Source organism: Drosophila mojavensis, unplaced genomic scaffold (genome assembly GCF_018153725.1).
Source record: "Drosophila mojavensis isolate 15081-1352.22 unplaced genomic scaffold, ASM1815372v1 contig_136, whole genome shotgun sequence".
Taxonomy (NCBI): Eukaryota; Metazoa; Arthropoda; class Insecta; order Diptera; family Drosophilidae; genus Drosophila; species Drosophila mojavensis.
Window position 1 is genome coordinate 373,869 of NW_025318667.1, and position 15,034 is coordinate 388,902.

A 15,034-nucleotide genomic window follows, 5' to 3' on the forward strand; every position below is an offset into this window, starting at 1 on the left:
GCCAGCCACCCACCCGGTGGGCCACGCCCACGCTTCAGCCTATCAAGCTGGCTGCCAGCCCGCAATAAACATTAAACATGATGTTAAATTTCCTTTTGGTTTCTGTTTGCATTCGCTTGCCGAGTTTTTATTTTATTCGTTATCAATTTATGCAGAGACACAGCTTAGATGGAGAGCAAATATACATACTGACATACATATATATGCATATTGAATTTATATATATATAGATATATGCATGGCCCGCAGCTGCGGCATAGCCAATCAGTTTTGTCGCTTGTCAAAGGGCCAGAACAAGACTCAATTTTCGAAGCTTCAATGTACAGGGAAACAGACACACATACATACATTACATGTTAACGCCATACACACACACACACACACACACACACACTTGCATGCATGCTTAGCCCTTGACCCACTGCAATGAAATCAAAGTATAAGTTAGTTTGCAAATGTCTGACAGATATAAAATAAACCACAAAACTCCTAGTAGAGCATATTCCAAAAAAAAAAAAAACAAAAAAAAGTAAAGTCAATATATGTACATATAAATCTACAGGCTAAGAGCGAACTACGGACTACAATGAATAGAAAGCTTGTTCATCAACGAAAACAAAGTTAATCAACAGAAACCGCTTCATTAAAATGAACTAGTTCATCAAAGTGAAGTCGCTCAGAAAATAAAACTAGTTAAACAGTGTCTCGATTCATAGCAGAAAAAGTCAAGCTTATCGTCAAAGTTCAGTTCATTGAATTAGCTAAGCTTCCGAAATTGAACTAGTTCATCTATATATATATATATATACGTATGTGTATATTAAATTTCTAGTCTTCTGCTTTCACCTATTAAAGTAAACACATGTATGTATGCGTACATCCTATATAGTTTCTATCTCTGCTCATTTGGATTAAGCTTAGGATTCCTATTATGCTCCACAAGTAACATTAGGATTTTCACACATTCATGCAGTCAAATACGAGGCAACAATTGGTTAATGTATACAATATTCCATATTATATTAGAATATCACACTCTCTAGGCCATTATCTTAGCCATTTATGTTAATTGGCAAAGGCAAAGAAAGGTCTGTCTCTTATCTCGGGCCTAGACATGGTAATGACAATGGCGGTGCATGGCTAAGGAATACCCCTTGGATAGGTCTGACTCCATTGGCAGGATAAGAACTGGAGATTCCCTCATACAGACAGACGAAGAGAAGCATAAATGGGATTAGTCTGCTCAGCTAATCATTCAAGTGAAAGCATTATATTCCCGCTCTCAGCGCATGCTTCGATGGGTGTACAGGGTATACAAACCGATTATTGTCTGCTAGGCAAGAAATAAGCACAGACGGGGCCAGGGCCAACGGACACGCAGTCTGTGAGCTTCGTTCTTCGTCCTTTTGCTCAGCTGAGCTCAGCTCGGCTCAGACTCTGATTGCCTGATTACCGAGGTAGGTTCATTTGCGGTGAATGCCAGCAGCTGGGCAGCTGGGAACAATGCGTTCCATATCATCTTTTGTCGCTCACTTAACGCTCTTCAATTAGTGGTTAAAGATAATTGTTTCCATTGCACAACGGTGCGTATGATTAACTCCAATCGATGCGCAGCCCGAAAAACTCGCCAATCATACGAACGTGACAATTTGCACTCTGTTGCGGTCAAGTCCCTCAAACCCCCAATTACAGGCTCCACTGCATGCCGCACACATAATTTGTGTGCACGCATACATGTTTGTGTGTGAGATGTGTGTGTGCGTGTGTGTGTGTGTGTCTGCTGGACTCGCGCATTGTTTGCTGTCATGTAAATGATTGAATGAGTGAACCGCAAAATCAGCGAATGGAACTAGCTCTGCCTCTGGCTTCAGCTCTGGCCGTACGTCGGATATTGCAATTGTTCATATGAATTAGTTGCCTAGCAGTAGTATTGTTGAAATAGAGACAGTTTATCAATTGGTACTGGTTCATCAGATTGACAATATAAAAATGGCTTACCACATCAATGAACTCGTTAATTCAATCAACCACCTACATCAAATTGGATTAGTTCATCAAATTAACTAGTTCATCAAATGCAACTTGTTCATCAAGGCTTCAATTCAAATTGAACATCGTTGATTGAACAACAGCTCAACAAATTGAAATAGTTTAGCAAATTAAAGTAGTTCCTCAAATGAATCTAGTTCACCAAAGGAGAGCTCACTCATATGGAGTGTGTTGCTTTAGCTTAATTTGCTGACTAAGAGCTAGTTGGACTAAAAACTCACAGATCCTTCGTCCATAGAAGCAATCTTTAGCAATCAAGACTTTCACATTGAAATTGTATTCGATGATGCAAGGTCAATAAGCTCACATCTTGCCACATATATTTCTTCCCATTCTTCTTCTTTTTCTTCATCTTTCTTCATCTTCTTATTCACAGCTTTCATATATCACCACTTATTGTGTAAACTCGTCGCTATGATGTCAGGTCATTTATCTTACGACAAATGAATAACCAAGGCAGCTGTTAAATATTTGTAGGCCTTCCGGCTGCTACTATTCTATATTTAACTCTACACACAGAAAGAGACAGAAAGGGAGGCTGGTCGCGGTAAAGTTAGAGGTAGAGGTAGAGTTAGAGGTAGGGGTAGAGGTAAAGCTGTGCATACCTCTAGCAAGAGGTAAAGCTGTGCATAATTACTCATCAGTTCAGTTATCATTTGCTGTGGTTGACAAGCTGAAAGGGTAAACAGAGCCAGCCCTTCTCTCTGCCTATCTCGGAATTCAATTGCATCTCTAACGACAGACACGTTTGTAAACCTTGTTTACACATTGTCTACATAGGGCATTACAAATACCCCAGCTCCAGTTTCAGCTTCAAGCACAAGCTCCACTTCCAGCTGTCCAACACTCATTGACCGCATGGTCAGTAGGCGGCAGAGCAAAGGGAGACAGCACAGCAGCGGAGCACCGGGGCAGCAGAGCCAGCCAGGACATCATCAAAGTGCACATTAAAATGCTGTTGAAGCATGTTCCTGTCGTTAAGCGGCAAGCGCTTTCCACACCTGTGTGTAAGTGGCGTTGGCAATGGCGATGCTGATGCTGATACTTATGGCACTGATGGCATCGGCACAGACACCGACACCGGCACTGGCACCGACACCGGCATCGATGCTTAGGCCCTTGTCGATATCCACTGATTGGCCAGTCACCTGACGGCGGCACGAGCAAAGAAGTGTGTGTTTAAAAAGAACGTTAAGTGAGCAATAGGGAAAATTAGAGCCAGCTCCATCTTGACCAACACTATGACACCCTATATGTAGCTGTCGTGTGTTTGCGGTGACACCCTGTAAGCCCCATATACCCTTTATACTCTAGAGATTGAATATTCAATAGGGCCTGTGTAGCCTATATACCCTCTATATATATTCTATATACCTTATAGGTATATAGAGGAACAAACCGAGTTTCCTTATATAGTCTCAAGTACCAAAAGCCTCAAGCACTCACAATCGCAGAGCGGCATCAAATGGATAAATAGATAAATGGGCGTATGTGGCTAGCAATACTCAATGAGGGAATTATAACGTATAAATACAATAAGTACACACAGCTACATAAAGATTTATATATATATATACATATATATATCTGACTGTTAGCGGAGAAAGTAGATGCCCCTTTCTCATAAATTTTTATGATTCGCAATGCGAGGCCGAGTTCCATTTGCGCGCAACTAGTCGAGAGACTTGTTTATTGAAACTGGCTAACTGTGTGTGGCATCCCAATAGCAAAGTGATTTTCACACACACACACACACACACGCCTAACTGAACAGAGCACAGAGAAAGCCACAAAGTATGTGGCCCATCATATAGCACACACACACAGCACAGTCCTTGCCCTTGTTCCCATCCCACGGAACCATCTGCAGTTGCAGACCGACGACAGACAATGGCATCCATTCAACTTGTGTGGCATAGCAGGCGGCCTCCACGCCAGCTAAAGTAGCAACAAGGCCGAAACAAATGGCCAGACCAAGGAGCAGGAGGACGGGGCGTAGAGAAGGAGTGGGGAGTGGGGAGTGGGGAGAGGTCGAGAAGGAGAGTGTGAGTTGCAGCTGGACTCACATTCAAGAGAGAGAGAGAGGGATAGAGAGGGAGAATGGGTTGCAAAGAGCAAGTGGCAACAGGACTTTAGGGAGGGAGCTTGGGTTGAGCGAGCAAAGACCAAGGGGCAAGCAGACTCCAAGGAGAATTAGAGAGCAGAGAGAGAGGGGAGCCAGAGTAAGCAGCACAAAGAGAGAGACAGAGAGAGGGACAGATAGAGAGAGAGAGAGAAAGAGTGACGCTGTAGAGTAAGCAGCTAGGGCAACAGGACTCTAGGGAACGAAGGGAGAGAAGGGAGTGGGAAGCGGGTAGCGGGAGCCACAGAGGCAGTCAAATGAAAAAGTATGGCCTTATCATGGCCTCTGGACCGACTAGAGTCAAACCGAGCAAGTAAACGCATAAAAATTGAGAACAAGAAAACCAGAGAGTGCTGTGGAGAGCGAGAGAGGTAAGGAAAGAGACGGGAAACCGAAATCAAGATGTAGATAGGAGCAGAGATAAAGTATGTAGGTTCCGTTGGTGCATGCCAAGCATAAATACTTGTCGACAGCGGAGCGAAGCTGGCGTTTGCCTTCCAACTAATTGGGCAGCAGTCGGTTCCAGGTCAAGTGAGCTTCGCTCCCTCCCCTCCGTCCCCCTACCCAACCCTATTCCTCGAGCCCCAACCAGCCGTATCTAAGACTTTTGAACTTGGACATAACGCTTTTATTTACACATTATGCTAGAAGAAGAGCGGAGACGACCTCCGTTTCAAGTCCTCGGTCTTATGTTACAGACTATGGACTGAGCTTTTTTCTGGTTTCGGTTTCGGTTTCGTTTTCGTTTTCGTTATCGGTTTTGGTTTCGGCCTCAGTTTTGGCTTTAGGATGTTGTTGACAGTTGAAACTGTCGTTAGCAGCTGGAGCCGTAAATCGGCTGCGAACATTGTATTGTTTTATTAGAGTAGTGGGCACAGGCCTAGGCCCAGGTCCAAAGTGCTATTTCACACCTCACTCGCTATCTCGCCGTTCCCTTCCCACTCGCTTTCGCTCTCTTGCCTATGAAGTGCAGCCGCATCCTTGCGGTCTACTGTCCAAACAGGATGTTTACGCTTAGCCTCGTAAGCCGTGACAACCGCTGCTAATGGCTGAGGCCCAAAACCGAGACCAAAGCCGAAACCGAGGCCGAGACCGAGCCCTAGTCGGCTGAAGCCCAGCAAGTAGCTGCGGCTAGCCTGGATCACGCGCGATTTACATTATTTCTAAGTGCTCTGGCATCAGCCATTTGCCATTCTAGCCACAGCTGCGAGCACCACTAAATCATTCTCCAGCTGCTCCAAGCAACTCTGGGGATGAGTGCTATTTACATGCGGCTGTAGGGCGTAATTGAGTCAAGGCGTGTCTATCCGAATCTGTTTGCTTGATTGACTGTCTCAGTGATTGTTCGTGACTCGCAACTCTCGGATCGATTGATTAGGTGACAGATTGACGACTGACTGATCGAGTACATTGGTAAAGATTGATCGATTGACTGATAGACTGACTATGTCTTGACCGACTATCCCAGTTATTGACTAACTCTTTGCCTGACTTTTGGAGTGATTGATTGACTTGATGTCCAATTCTTTGATTGACTGACTTTAAGATTAATTGATTATCTGACAGATTGAATGACTTATTGACTAATCAAATAGACTGCCTAATGTCCGCACCTGTCTGATTTATGGACTAACTCTTTGAATGCTTCACTGAATGATTGACTCACAGTTTTTTGATGGACTTGCAACTGCCAGATTTGCTGACTGGTTGAATGAATGACTGACTCAGTGACTGACTGAGTGACTGACTGAGTGAAGAATTTACTCTCGATTCGAGGAATACATTGTTGAGCGAGCTGAGACAGAAGTTTTCAATGTCTTAAGCTTGCCTAAGTGCATTTTCGCTCTGGGCAAAAGGCGAACAGAACTAAACAGCAGAAGTGAGGGAAAGTAGGAAAACCTTTTTAAAAATTCGTTTTCCCTTTTTGTCTTGGCTCAAATTTGGAGCAACAAACTCAGCTTGCAGCTTGCGCAAACATATTAAAAGTGCATTTGTGTAGGTGTCCCTGTGTGTGTGTGTCTCTGGGTAATGTATGGGACTTGGATGTCAGCTAAACATTTCTCACGTGTAAATCTCTTCTGACAACAGCCAGGACGAAAATCAACAGAAAGCAAAATAAAACGAGCCAAAAATCCCAAAATCAAAATCATCCTAACAACACTTTGATATTCGATAAGATGCTGCCAGCAGACACCCACGAGCAGCAGCAGGGCGTGTGCCAAAGGGTGCTAGCAGGGCGGGTGCGGAGTGGGTGTGTGTGTGTGTGGGTGGGTGGGTGGGTTGCGAATGGGATAGGGCAAAAGTGGGGCGTCGTCAGCAGCATTCGCAGCAAAGCAACATCACGTCAACGTCCTCTCGTGAGCTCGTTGTCATTGTCGCTGCCAGCTCGTGTCTATGTGTATGTGCGTGCGCGCGTGTGTGTGTGTGTGTGTATTACAGCTGACCATGTGACGTCAACAAAACAGCTATAAAATCTATATATGCGCCAAGTTTATACGAACCAAAACCTTAACTATAGTTTGGCTCTAATTTTCCTTCCACATTTTTTCGCTCTCCTTTGCATACCACGCCCATGTGTATGTGTGTGCGTGCGTGCTTATGTGTGTGTGTATTTGTTTTTCAGCTACGTGTGTGCGCTTAGATTACATTCATGAGCTCGCCAGAAGCCAAAAGCGCGAAAAGTCGCCCATGTATGCATCTGCTGTTGTTTGCCTATGCTGTGCGTGCGTGTGCGTGTGTGTGTGTGTGTGTGTGTGTGTGTGAGTGTATGTGTGTAATTGAGTGGAATTATCATAGTATTGATTAATTGTGCGTGCGTGCATGTGTAACAACTGCTATGCTAAATCTTTGCATACTTATGATTGTACACATATACATATACATATATATGCATATATATACATAGCAAGAGAGAGTGAGAGAGATAGAGATAAATTTACTGTGGCCGCATGTGAGGCTTGTGCGTGGTATATTCCAATTTTTAGCATTTCAAGTGCAATCAGAGACACTCACACACACTCACACACACACACACACAGTGAACACTCTTCAATCTGCACTCTTCACTCGCGCCACTTGACTAATTGTGTTTCATGGCGCTTGACACTAGCTCGTTCAGTCCGCGTCCTTCGCGCGTTGTCCTTCGCCATTGTTCACGTTCGCTTAGCATTAATGGGTGTTTAACGAATGAGAGCAGCTCGTAGAGTGGCCTGCTGCCGACTGCGCCACACCCTGCGATACCTACGATCTGGCCGAGGCGGCAGTTATGCATATGCCTCGGGGGAAGCTAAAGCATCGCAGGTCGAATATTAATTTCGATTTCATGGAACCGAAAGAGCTAATGCATGCCACAAAGGCACCTGCGAATAACTGAAAGTTCTAGCTTTCAAAGATTCCGAGAACAATCGATTCACGGAAGCAGACGAACGGACGGACAAACGGGCAGAATGGCGATTGCTAAACTGAGCGACAGGCGCAATGGACACGGCTGTCATCCACTACAATAAATAATATATAAGTATGCCGCCCTGTAGAGCTCGGCCACAGCTACCGTCCGCCTCCAGCTAAAGCTTATATACCCTGCCTATGCCACTTCAATGGCTACAGGGTATTAAACATTTTATTGTGAACCTTTTTTGATGTCGCTACAGGCTTTTCAAGCATATTTTAACAGCAGCCCTGCATAAGTGTGTGTGCGCATGTGTGCGTGTGTGGGTGCGTTTGTCTATGAACCAAAATGAATACCAAATTGTATTGAGCTAGGTGCCTCTGGCTGTGGCTGTGGCTGTGGCTGTGCTCCTGTCCTTATCCCCGCCCCTGTCCCTGTCCCTGTCCCTGTCTCTGTCTTTGACACCCACTTGGAGCGGCTGTCAGCTCACTGTGTTTCCGTTTCCGCGCCAGCCTGCCAAATATGTTGCTTAATGCAAAAACTTTGCCAAGCACACACACGTGCACACACACATGCACACCTACACACACACACACACACAAATATTTATGTGCCCAAACTCTTGATAACTTGCGATAAAAATGAAGGCAATTGAATGATGCTCAAATGAAATTAATGGATGCTGTAATAAGTTGACAGACTTCCCAGCCACACACACACACACACACACACACGCCCTTACCTCAAGTAGGTGTGTGTGAGTGTGTGTGTGTGTGTTATGTATGCTTCAATGGGTTGTCAACGCCTCTACTCAGACTGCGAGCTGTACAGCAGCAGCAGGAAAAAACATGTAAGCTTAATGGTTTCTTATTTGAGCCGTAATTCAATTTGAAATTTCAAATCTTAAGCTAATTAAAGCGCACACAAGTGAGGGCAGACAAGAAATGCCAATGCTCGATTTTCTGCGTCTCTGTGTGTGGTCCCTCTCTCGGCGCTTCTCACAAAGTCTGTTAGATAACTGTGCTCAGCTTAATTATGTCTAATGAAAACCATAATTCAATTGGAATTAAAAATTTTAGACGTGATTAACAGGTGAAACAAGATTGTCTCACTTTCACTTTCTCTGCGTATCTCTACCCCTCTCACTCCTTCTCTGTCTCTCCTGTTCCTGTATTTTTCCTGTCTATAATCCTAAAAAAGGTCATACGACTTTCACTACATACAGCACCGTCTCTCCCGCTCTGTCTTTCTAACTCACTTCTTCTGTCTCTTGCCGTATATTAATAACTTTATTAATGTATATCTATCTCTTTCTCGCAATCTTTCTCTTCTCTCTCTCTCTCTCTCTGTTTGTCCCTCTCTCTCTCTCTCTCTCTCTCTCTCTCTCTCTCTCTCTCTCTCTCTCTCTCTCTGTCTCTCTCTCTCTGTCAGACCGTCTATATTTCACTACCTCTTCTTGATCTGCATTTTATCATTAGCTTGTTGGTCAAGCGTGTTTTCAATCTTTCTCTTTCTCTTTTCTCTCTCTCTCTCTCTCTCTCTCTCTCTCTCTCTCTCTCTCTCTCTCTCTCTGTCAGACCGTCTATATTTCACTACCTCTTCTTGATCTGCATTTTATCATTAGCTCGTTGGTCAAGCGTGTTAAAATGCTGATTCGATTTCCGATGAGTTGAACACTTGTCTTCCGATTCGTAGAATCATGAAACAGTCAGTCAGGCACATTCCAAAATTTCAGCTGAATTCCTTTATGAAAGGGAAAACCATTGCTCAAATTGCGAACCAATTTAGAAATTGTTTTCAGGTTTAAAATGTAAACCAGAAAAAGTTTTCTTAGCTTCTGCTCTCCGCCGTGTGCCTCGCTGCCTTCGGTGGCTTTCGGTGGCTGACAAGCGCGAGTAACTGGATGACTGCCACTGCTTGACGGCAGCACTGGATGCCTGCCAGCTGCTGAGGCCGCGATGGGGCTGGTAGCTGGTGGTGTGGAGGGGGGGTGGAGGTGGAGGCGAAGGTGGCGCTTGCCTGGCTGGCTGTTAGCCAAAAATTGTAGCAGCACGGTGTCAAAATTCAATTTACGCATTATTATGCGTACATAAATGAGTCGACACCCTCCCGTCCCTCCCCGCGCCTTTGGGACTACGCGACTCTACGCTCTGCCGTCTTTTGAGTAGAGAAAAGCAGTTCTCGGCTATTTTGACTACCAGCTCGGTGTGCGTTCTATGCGATTCTCACTACCTACTTATTGTCGCTGTGACAGTTCAAAAAGGGAAACGGGAACCGGGAACGGGGAACGTGGCAAACAGCTCGAGTGGCTGCGGCAGCATGTCGCTGATTGTGGCTACAGTGGAACCACTGAATGAATTATTGGCGTTACCAACGCTGTCAAAAGGAGACGTTGCGTAAAGCCCTCACTTGCTAAAAGTGTGTGTGTGTGTGTGTCTGCGTGAGTGATAAAAGAGGCAAACTTTTGAATTTCAATTTCAATTTGAATTTCAGTTTCAATTTTAATACTTCTACTTAAAATATGTTCGGGTTTTTAAACAATTATTGAACTTTATGATTTGCTGAAGCCCTGACCCCTTTCTGCCCGTAGCCTCGTTCAATCAAGTTATAAGACTTGTGTAGACAGTTCAGATGAACTCGCACCTTTTACGCCGCTTCAAAGCAAAAGGAATCAATATTTAAAGTCGAGCAGCCGCTGAGGTCCTTTAAAGATTGAATCCAAATCCTCTACCTCTTTTATGAAACTCAACTATTTTATGGAGCACAAGAAAATACTATGGAATGTTCCGGCGTATTTTAATTAAATCACAGACTGAACTTTGAGTCCCGCTGCCTAGCTTCATTCAAATTGACAACAAACAGCAAACATTTGGCTAAGCATAATCGACCAAGTTGTAGACTTAATTGCTTTGCTGTTTCTCCGAGTTCATTTTTCATGCCACATTATGAAAAAGTTGTAAAAAAAAAAAATATTTTTCTGCTGCCTCTATAACTAGGCTATAGTTCTTTTTTTTTTACCTCAACAGAAGCATAAAATGGAAACGGAAACGGGAAATGGGAAATGGGAAACATAAAGCACAAACAGAGCCAGAAAAAACCAAGGTTTGGTGCGACGCTGCAGAGAGTGGGCGACTAGCAAACACCCTGTACGAGTGCTGGATAGAGAACTAACTCTGAGAAAGTGCATCTATCTTGCTCTCATGGAAAAAGTTTCGGAAGGGTATCCCATAAATAAATAGACTTGAGTCGTTTCATAAACAAATTTGAGTTGTGCTTACTATAAGAAGGCCTGCATTTATAATGAATCAAGACTGTAGCTCTAATAATGCACCCTATCCTATTGCGAATGGATAGGGAAAGTGACCCAGACAGTGAGATAGATGGACGGAAAAAGAGAGAGACTGACCAGGATGGCTCGCTTACTCCCTATAGGTTTAGATATATATATCATATACTCTTACTATGTATACGAGTATATATATTAAAACTCACTTTGCGCAAGTGAAGATCTTATACCACAAGCAGAGTGCATAAATTATCGCCCCTCTATTTCATCACAGCTCTGAGCTCTTACAAGGGCAAACAGACAGCCGAGGAGGCATAGGGAAAGAGCTTGAGCAAACTTGTTCACAATTTGATTACACCCCTTTGACCCCATTGGCAGGGTATATACATATATATCTACGTACATATTTATATACATATATTTATATATAAAGGAAAAGGAAATAGGAAAAAGGAAACCGAGAGACAGGAGCGCCAACAACCATTTCAAAAGCAATTAAAAATGTTTAATACATACAATTAAAGTTTTTAATGGACAGCCAGGCGCGAGTGACTTGTGTGCACGGAAAGGGGCTGGGCGAGTGGTGGTGGGGCTAGCCACGCCCGTGGCGTGGCTGGGGCAGAGGTGGGCGTATGATGTAAAAAATCAAACAACTTTTCGACTGCTAATTAAATCAAAATTCATTTAGGGCCAAACTGAATTTCGCCGACTGTAAATTGCATTGACCAGCAAAGTGGGGGCAAGCAAAGGGGCGTGGCAAGAATATGACTAGAAATTTGGCGTATCGTGTCCGCCCTAGCCTTAAGCCTTTAAGCCTTTAAGTCCTTGTGGTGGCTGCCAGGCATAATTTTATTAAACGATTTTCTATTGTCGACTTAATCAGTGAGTTGACCAGCCTCTCTCTCTCTCTCTCTCTCTCTCTCTCTCTCTCCTCTCCCTCTCTTTCACGCTGTCGCTGTCGCTTTCATCCCGGCTTAGGTCCCATTCATCCATCAAACTGAATGGCTCCTGTATGCGTGTGTATGTGAGCCTATCTATCTAGCTATCCATACTGCCAGACAGCCAGACAGCTAGACAGTCAGGCATCTATCGATCTATCTGCGGGCTGGTAATTGAATGCATGTGGGGGAAAAACTGTTGATAAAATTAGCAGCACCTCCTTTTCGGCGCTCAAATGCAAATAGCAGAAATAAAGTGATGAAAAAGTTAATTAAACTTTTTGATGAGATTTACAGATTTTGGCATTGCGAGGCACCTCTCGACCCCGCCACACAGACCCCTTCGCCGTAGACAGAGCGCCACAGATCCCACCACGGACACCTCCACCTCCACCTCCACCTCCACCTCACCGGACCTCCCACAGCGCCTCCCCCTCCTCCGCATATATCCCACAAATGTCAGCACTGATCCCAGCGCACACCTCTCCAGGGTCCCCTCAATAGGCCCCTAAACAGACCTCAATAGAATCTAGCATTATGCAGCGCCTGCTCCTCTTGCTCTTGCCTCCCATCTCTGCCTTTTTTCTCCTCTACAGTTGCCCACACAGACACCTCGCTTCCTGCTCTCTCCTCTCTCTACTGCAGACCCTCGAGTCCTCTTCGCCTGCTCCCTCTCTCTCTCTCTTTCTCTCTCTATCTCTCTCTCTCGATTCACGCTCTGCAAAACTTTCGACACACACTCATGCTTCTCCCACTCATTCTCCCTCTCAGTCTCCCCCTCTCCTGCTGGCTCTGTCATTTTTGGCCAAGTTATGTTTGTTCAAGTGTCGGCTCACTCAACTTTCAAGTTTCAACTTTGACATGTCATTCACATTCGCCTGTCGCCTGGAGCTTTTTTCGTGTCTTCCCTGCGCAAAACTTTCTGTAGTATCGCTGGTCATTGTTTTACAAACTAAGCAACGCATCCTGCAAATTCCTTGACATCCTGCGCCAATGCCAACCGCCTAACCATCGCCCCGCAGCCTCTGCTGTCTCGCGCCTCCGCTGCTCAATATTGCAAAATGAGCTGCTCGAAGCCTTTCAAATCAATTTCATTGAAGCCGTATCTGTTGCTGTTTACTGTTGCTGTTGTTGTTGTTGTTGTTGTTGTTGTTGTTGTTGATTGGATAAACATCCCTTTCCATTGGGCGTTGGGGAATACATATGAATTAATTACAATGGCTCTGCCCTGCATAATGAAAAATATCGTTTTATTCCAACTCATTGGCCAGCTGTTCGCACCAAAATTGGAAACCAATCCAGTCCCAATCCCAATGTGATGCCCTCCACCTCCACCCACTGTTTTTGTATCGAGCTTGAATTAATAATGCTCATCATTTTGAGCGCTGCCCCTCTCAGGCGCCAGTCGCTCAGTGGCTTTAGCTTTAATTCGAAGTTTTCATTTGCTGCATCAAAAGTTAACAAACTTTGCGATTGCTAATGAGATAGCTGAAGACCTTTGGACACTTTGCGAAAAGCCCTTAAACAGGGGATATAAGCCGAAAGATACAGAGTAAAGCCGAGTCGGCTGGCCTGCCCAAGTGCATAAGCCTGGGCCATCAATCATTGTTGAAGGTGCAAAATGATTTCATTTAAAACCAATTTCCGAATCGTTTGACAGCTCCTCGACGTCGTTTACCGTTAAATGTGTCAATTAGCGCGCTAGGCCGGCTCTATGGCTACGGCAAAGGCAGGCGCGACCGGCACGAGCGGCGCTCACATGTCCCATAATTAGGCCGGATAAAAATGTAAAGAGCATCTCTAGCAGGTGCGCATTATGAGCAGCAGCCACCAGACCAGCCCCGCATCGCGCTGGGCCTCGGGGCTTACCACCAATTGAGCGACGTTGAACACCTCGGCCGCAGACCGCCACAGCACCGGCTCCCCACCTCGAGCGACACTTGATAACCTAATAAAGCTAGGCACGTAAGCAGCGCTCAGGCGCTGGATAATCTGTAATTAATTGGCGTGCATATCTGTAAACAGGACACGCACAGAATGAGAGCAGCTCGCCCTGGGGGGGTGTTTCAGTCAGACCGTTCCTCACATTGTCGACGGACACGCAGTCCATGGTATGAGGCTAAATGAGATAGACCCCCCCTCTCTCTCTCTCTCTGTCGACCTGGCTGTCACTCTAATTAACGTATGCTAAAACATGCCAATGTCCCGGCTGTCGATATCATATCTAGGGCTACTGGAGTAGAGTCCTTTGATTGTCTTTCGCACGATGCGAGTCGGCCCTTCGGCTAAAACTGAGTTAGGCGAGACAGATCTCTCATCTAATGTATTGGGCTAGGTAGGGTAGATAGTTCTCAGTGGAAGTTACGGCCTTGACCTCGGAATACTAGGACTTCTCATAGCTCCGATTACCCTAGGCTAATGCTTTGCCTCTTGCTCCTTGCAGCCATTTTGAGCACACTGTGCAAGGAGTTTCTGCGCGTCAATGTGTCTGCCATTCTGTACATGATGAACAACGAGCAGTTCGGCCACAGCACCGCCTCGGCGCAGTACTTTCTGCAGCTGGCCGGATACCTGGGCATACCCGTCATCTCGTGGAACGCAGACAACTCGGGACTGGAGCGGCGAGCCTCGCAGTCGACGCTGCAGCTGCAGCTGGCGCCGAGCATCGAGCATCAGAGCGCCGCCATGTTGAGCATACTGGAGCGGTACAAGTGGCATCAGTTCTCAGTGGTCACCTCGCAGATCGCGGGCCACGACGACTTTGTGCAGGCGGTGCGCGAGCGCGTGGCCGAAATGCAGGAGCACTTCAAGTTCACGATTCTCAATTCGATTGTGGTGACACGCACAAGCGACCTAATGGAGCTGGTGAACAGCGAGGCGCGTGTCATGTTGCTGTACGCAACCCAGACGGAGGCAATCACCATACTGCGTGCCGCCGAGGAGATGAAGCTGACCGGCGAGAACTACGTCTGGGTAGTGAGCCAGTCGGTGATTGAGAAGAAGGATGCGCACTCCCAGTTTCCAGTCGGCATGCTGGGCGTCCACTTCGACACGAGCAGCGCCGCGCTAATGAACGAGATATCCAATGCCATCAAGATTTACAGCTACGGCGTCGAGGCGTACCTAACAGATCCAGCGAACCGTGACCGGCGCCTGACCACACAGTCGCTATCCTGCGAGGACGAGGGTCGCGGCCGCTGGGACAACGGCGAAATGTGAGTATCTGTTCCCCAAGCCCAGACCTCAGCTTA

General features: G+C 45.7%; 1 protein-coding gene across 10 annotated transcripts in view; it reads left to right on the forward strand.

The window, feature by feature from the left end:
- Positions 1–15,034, forward strand: part of LOC6585739 (glutamate receptor ionotropic, NMDA 2B) — a 29,740-nt gene that overhangs the window by 8,578 nt on the left and 6,128 nt on the right. For all 10 annotated transcript variants that reach the window (XM_032732799.2, XM_015161007.3, XM_032732801.2 and 7 more), the window contains exon 3: positions 14,227–14,998. In XM_032732799.2, the coding sequence (XP_032588690.1) occupies positions 14,227–14,998 (772 nt within the window). The remainder of the gene's footprint in view (positions 1–14,226; positions 14,999–15,034) is intronic.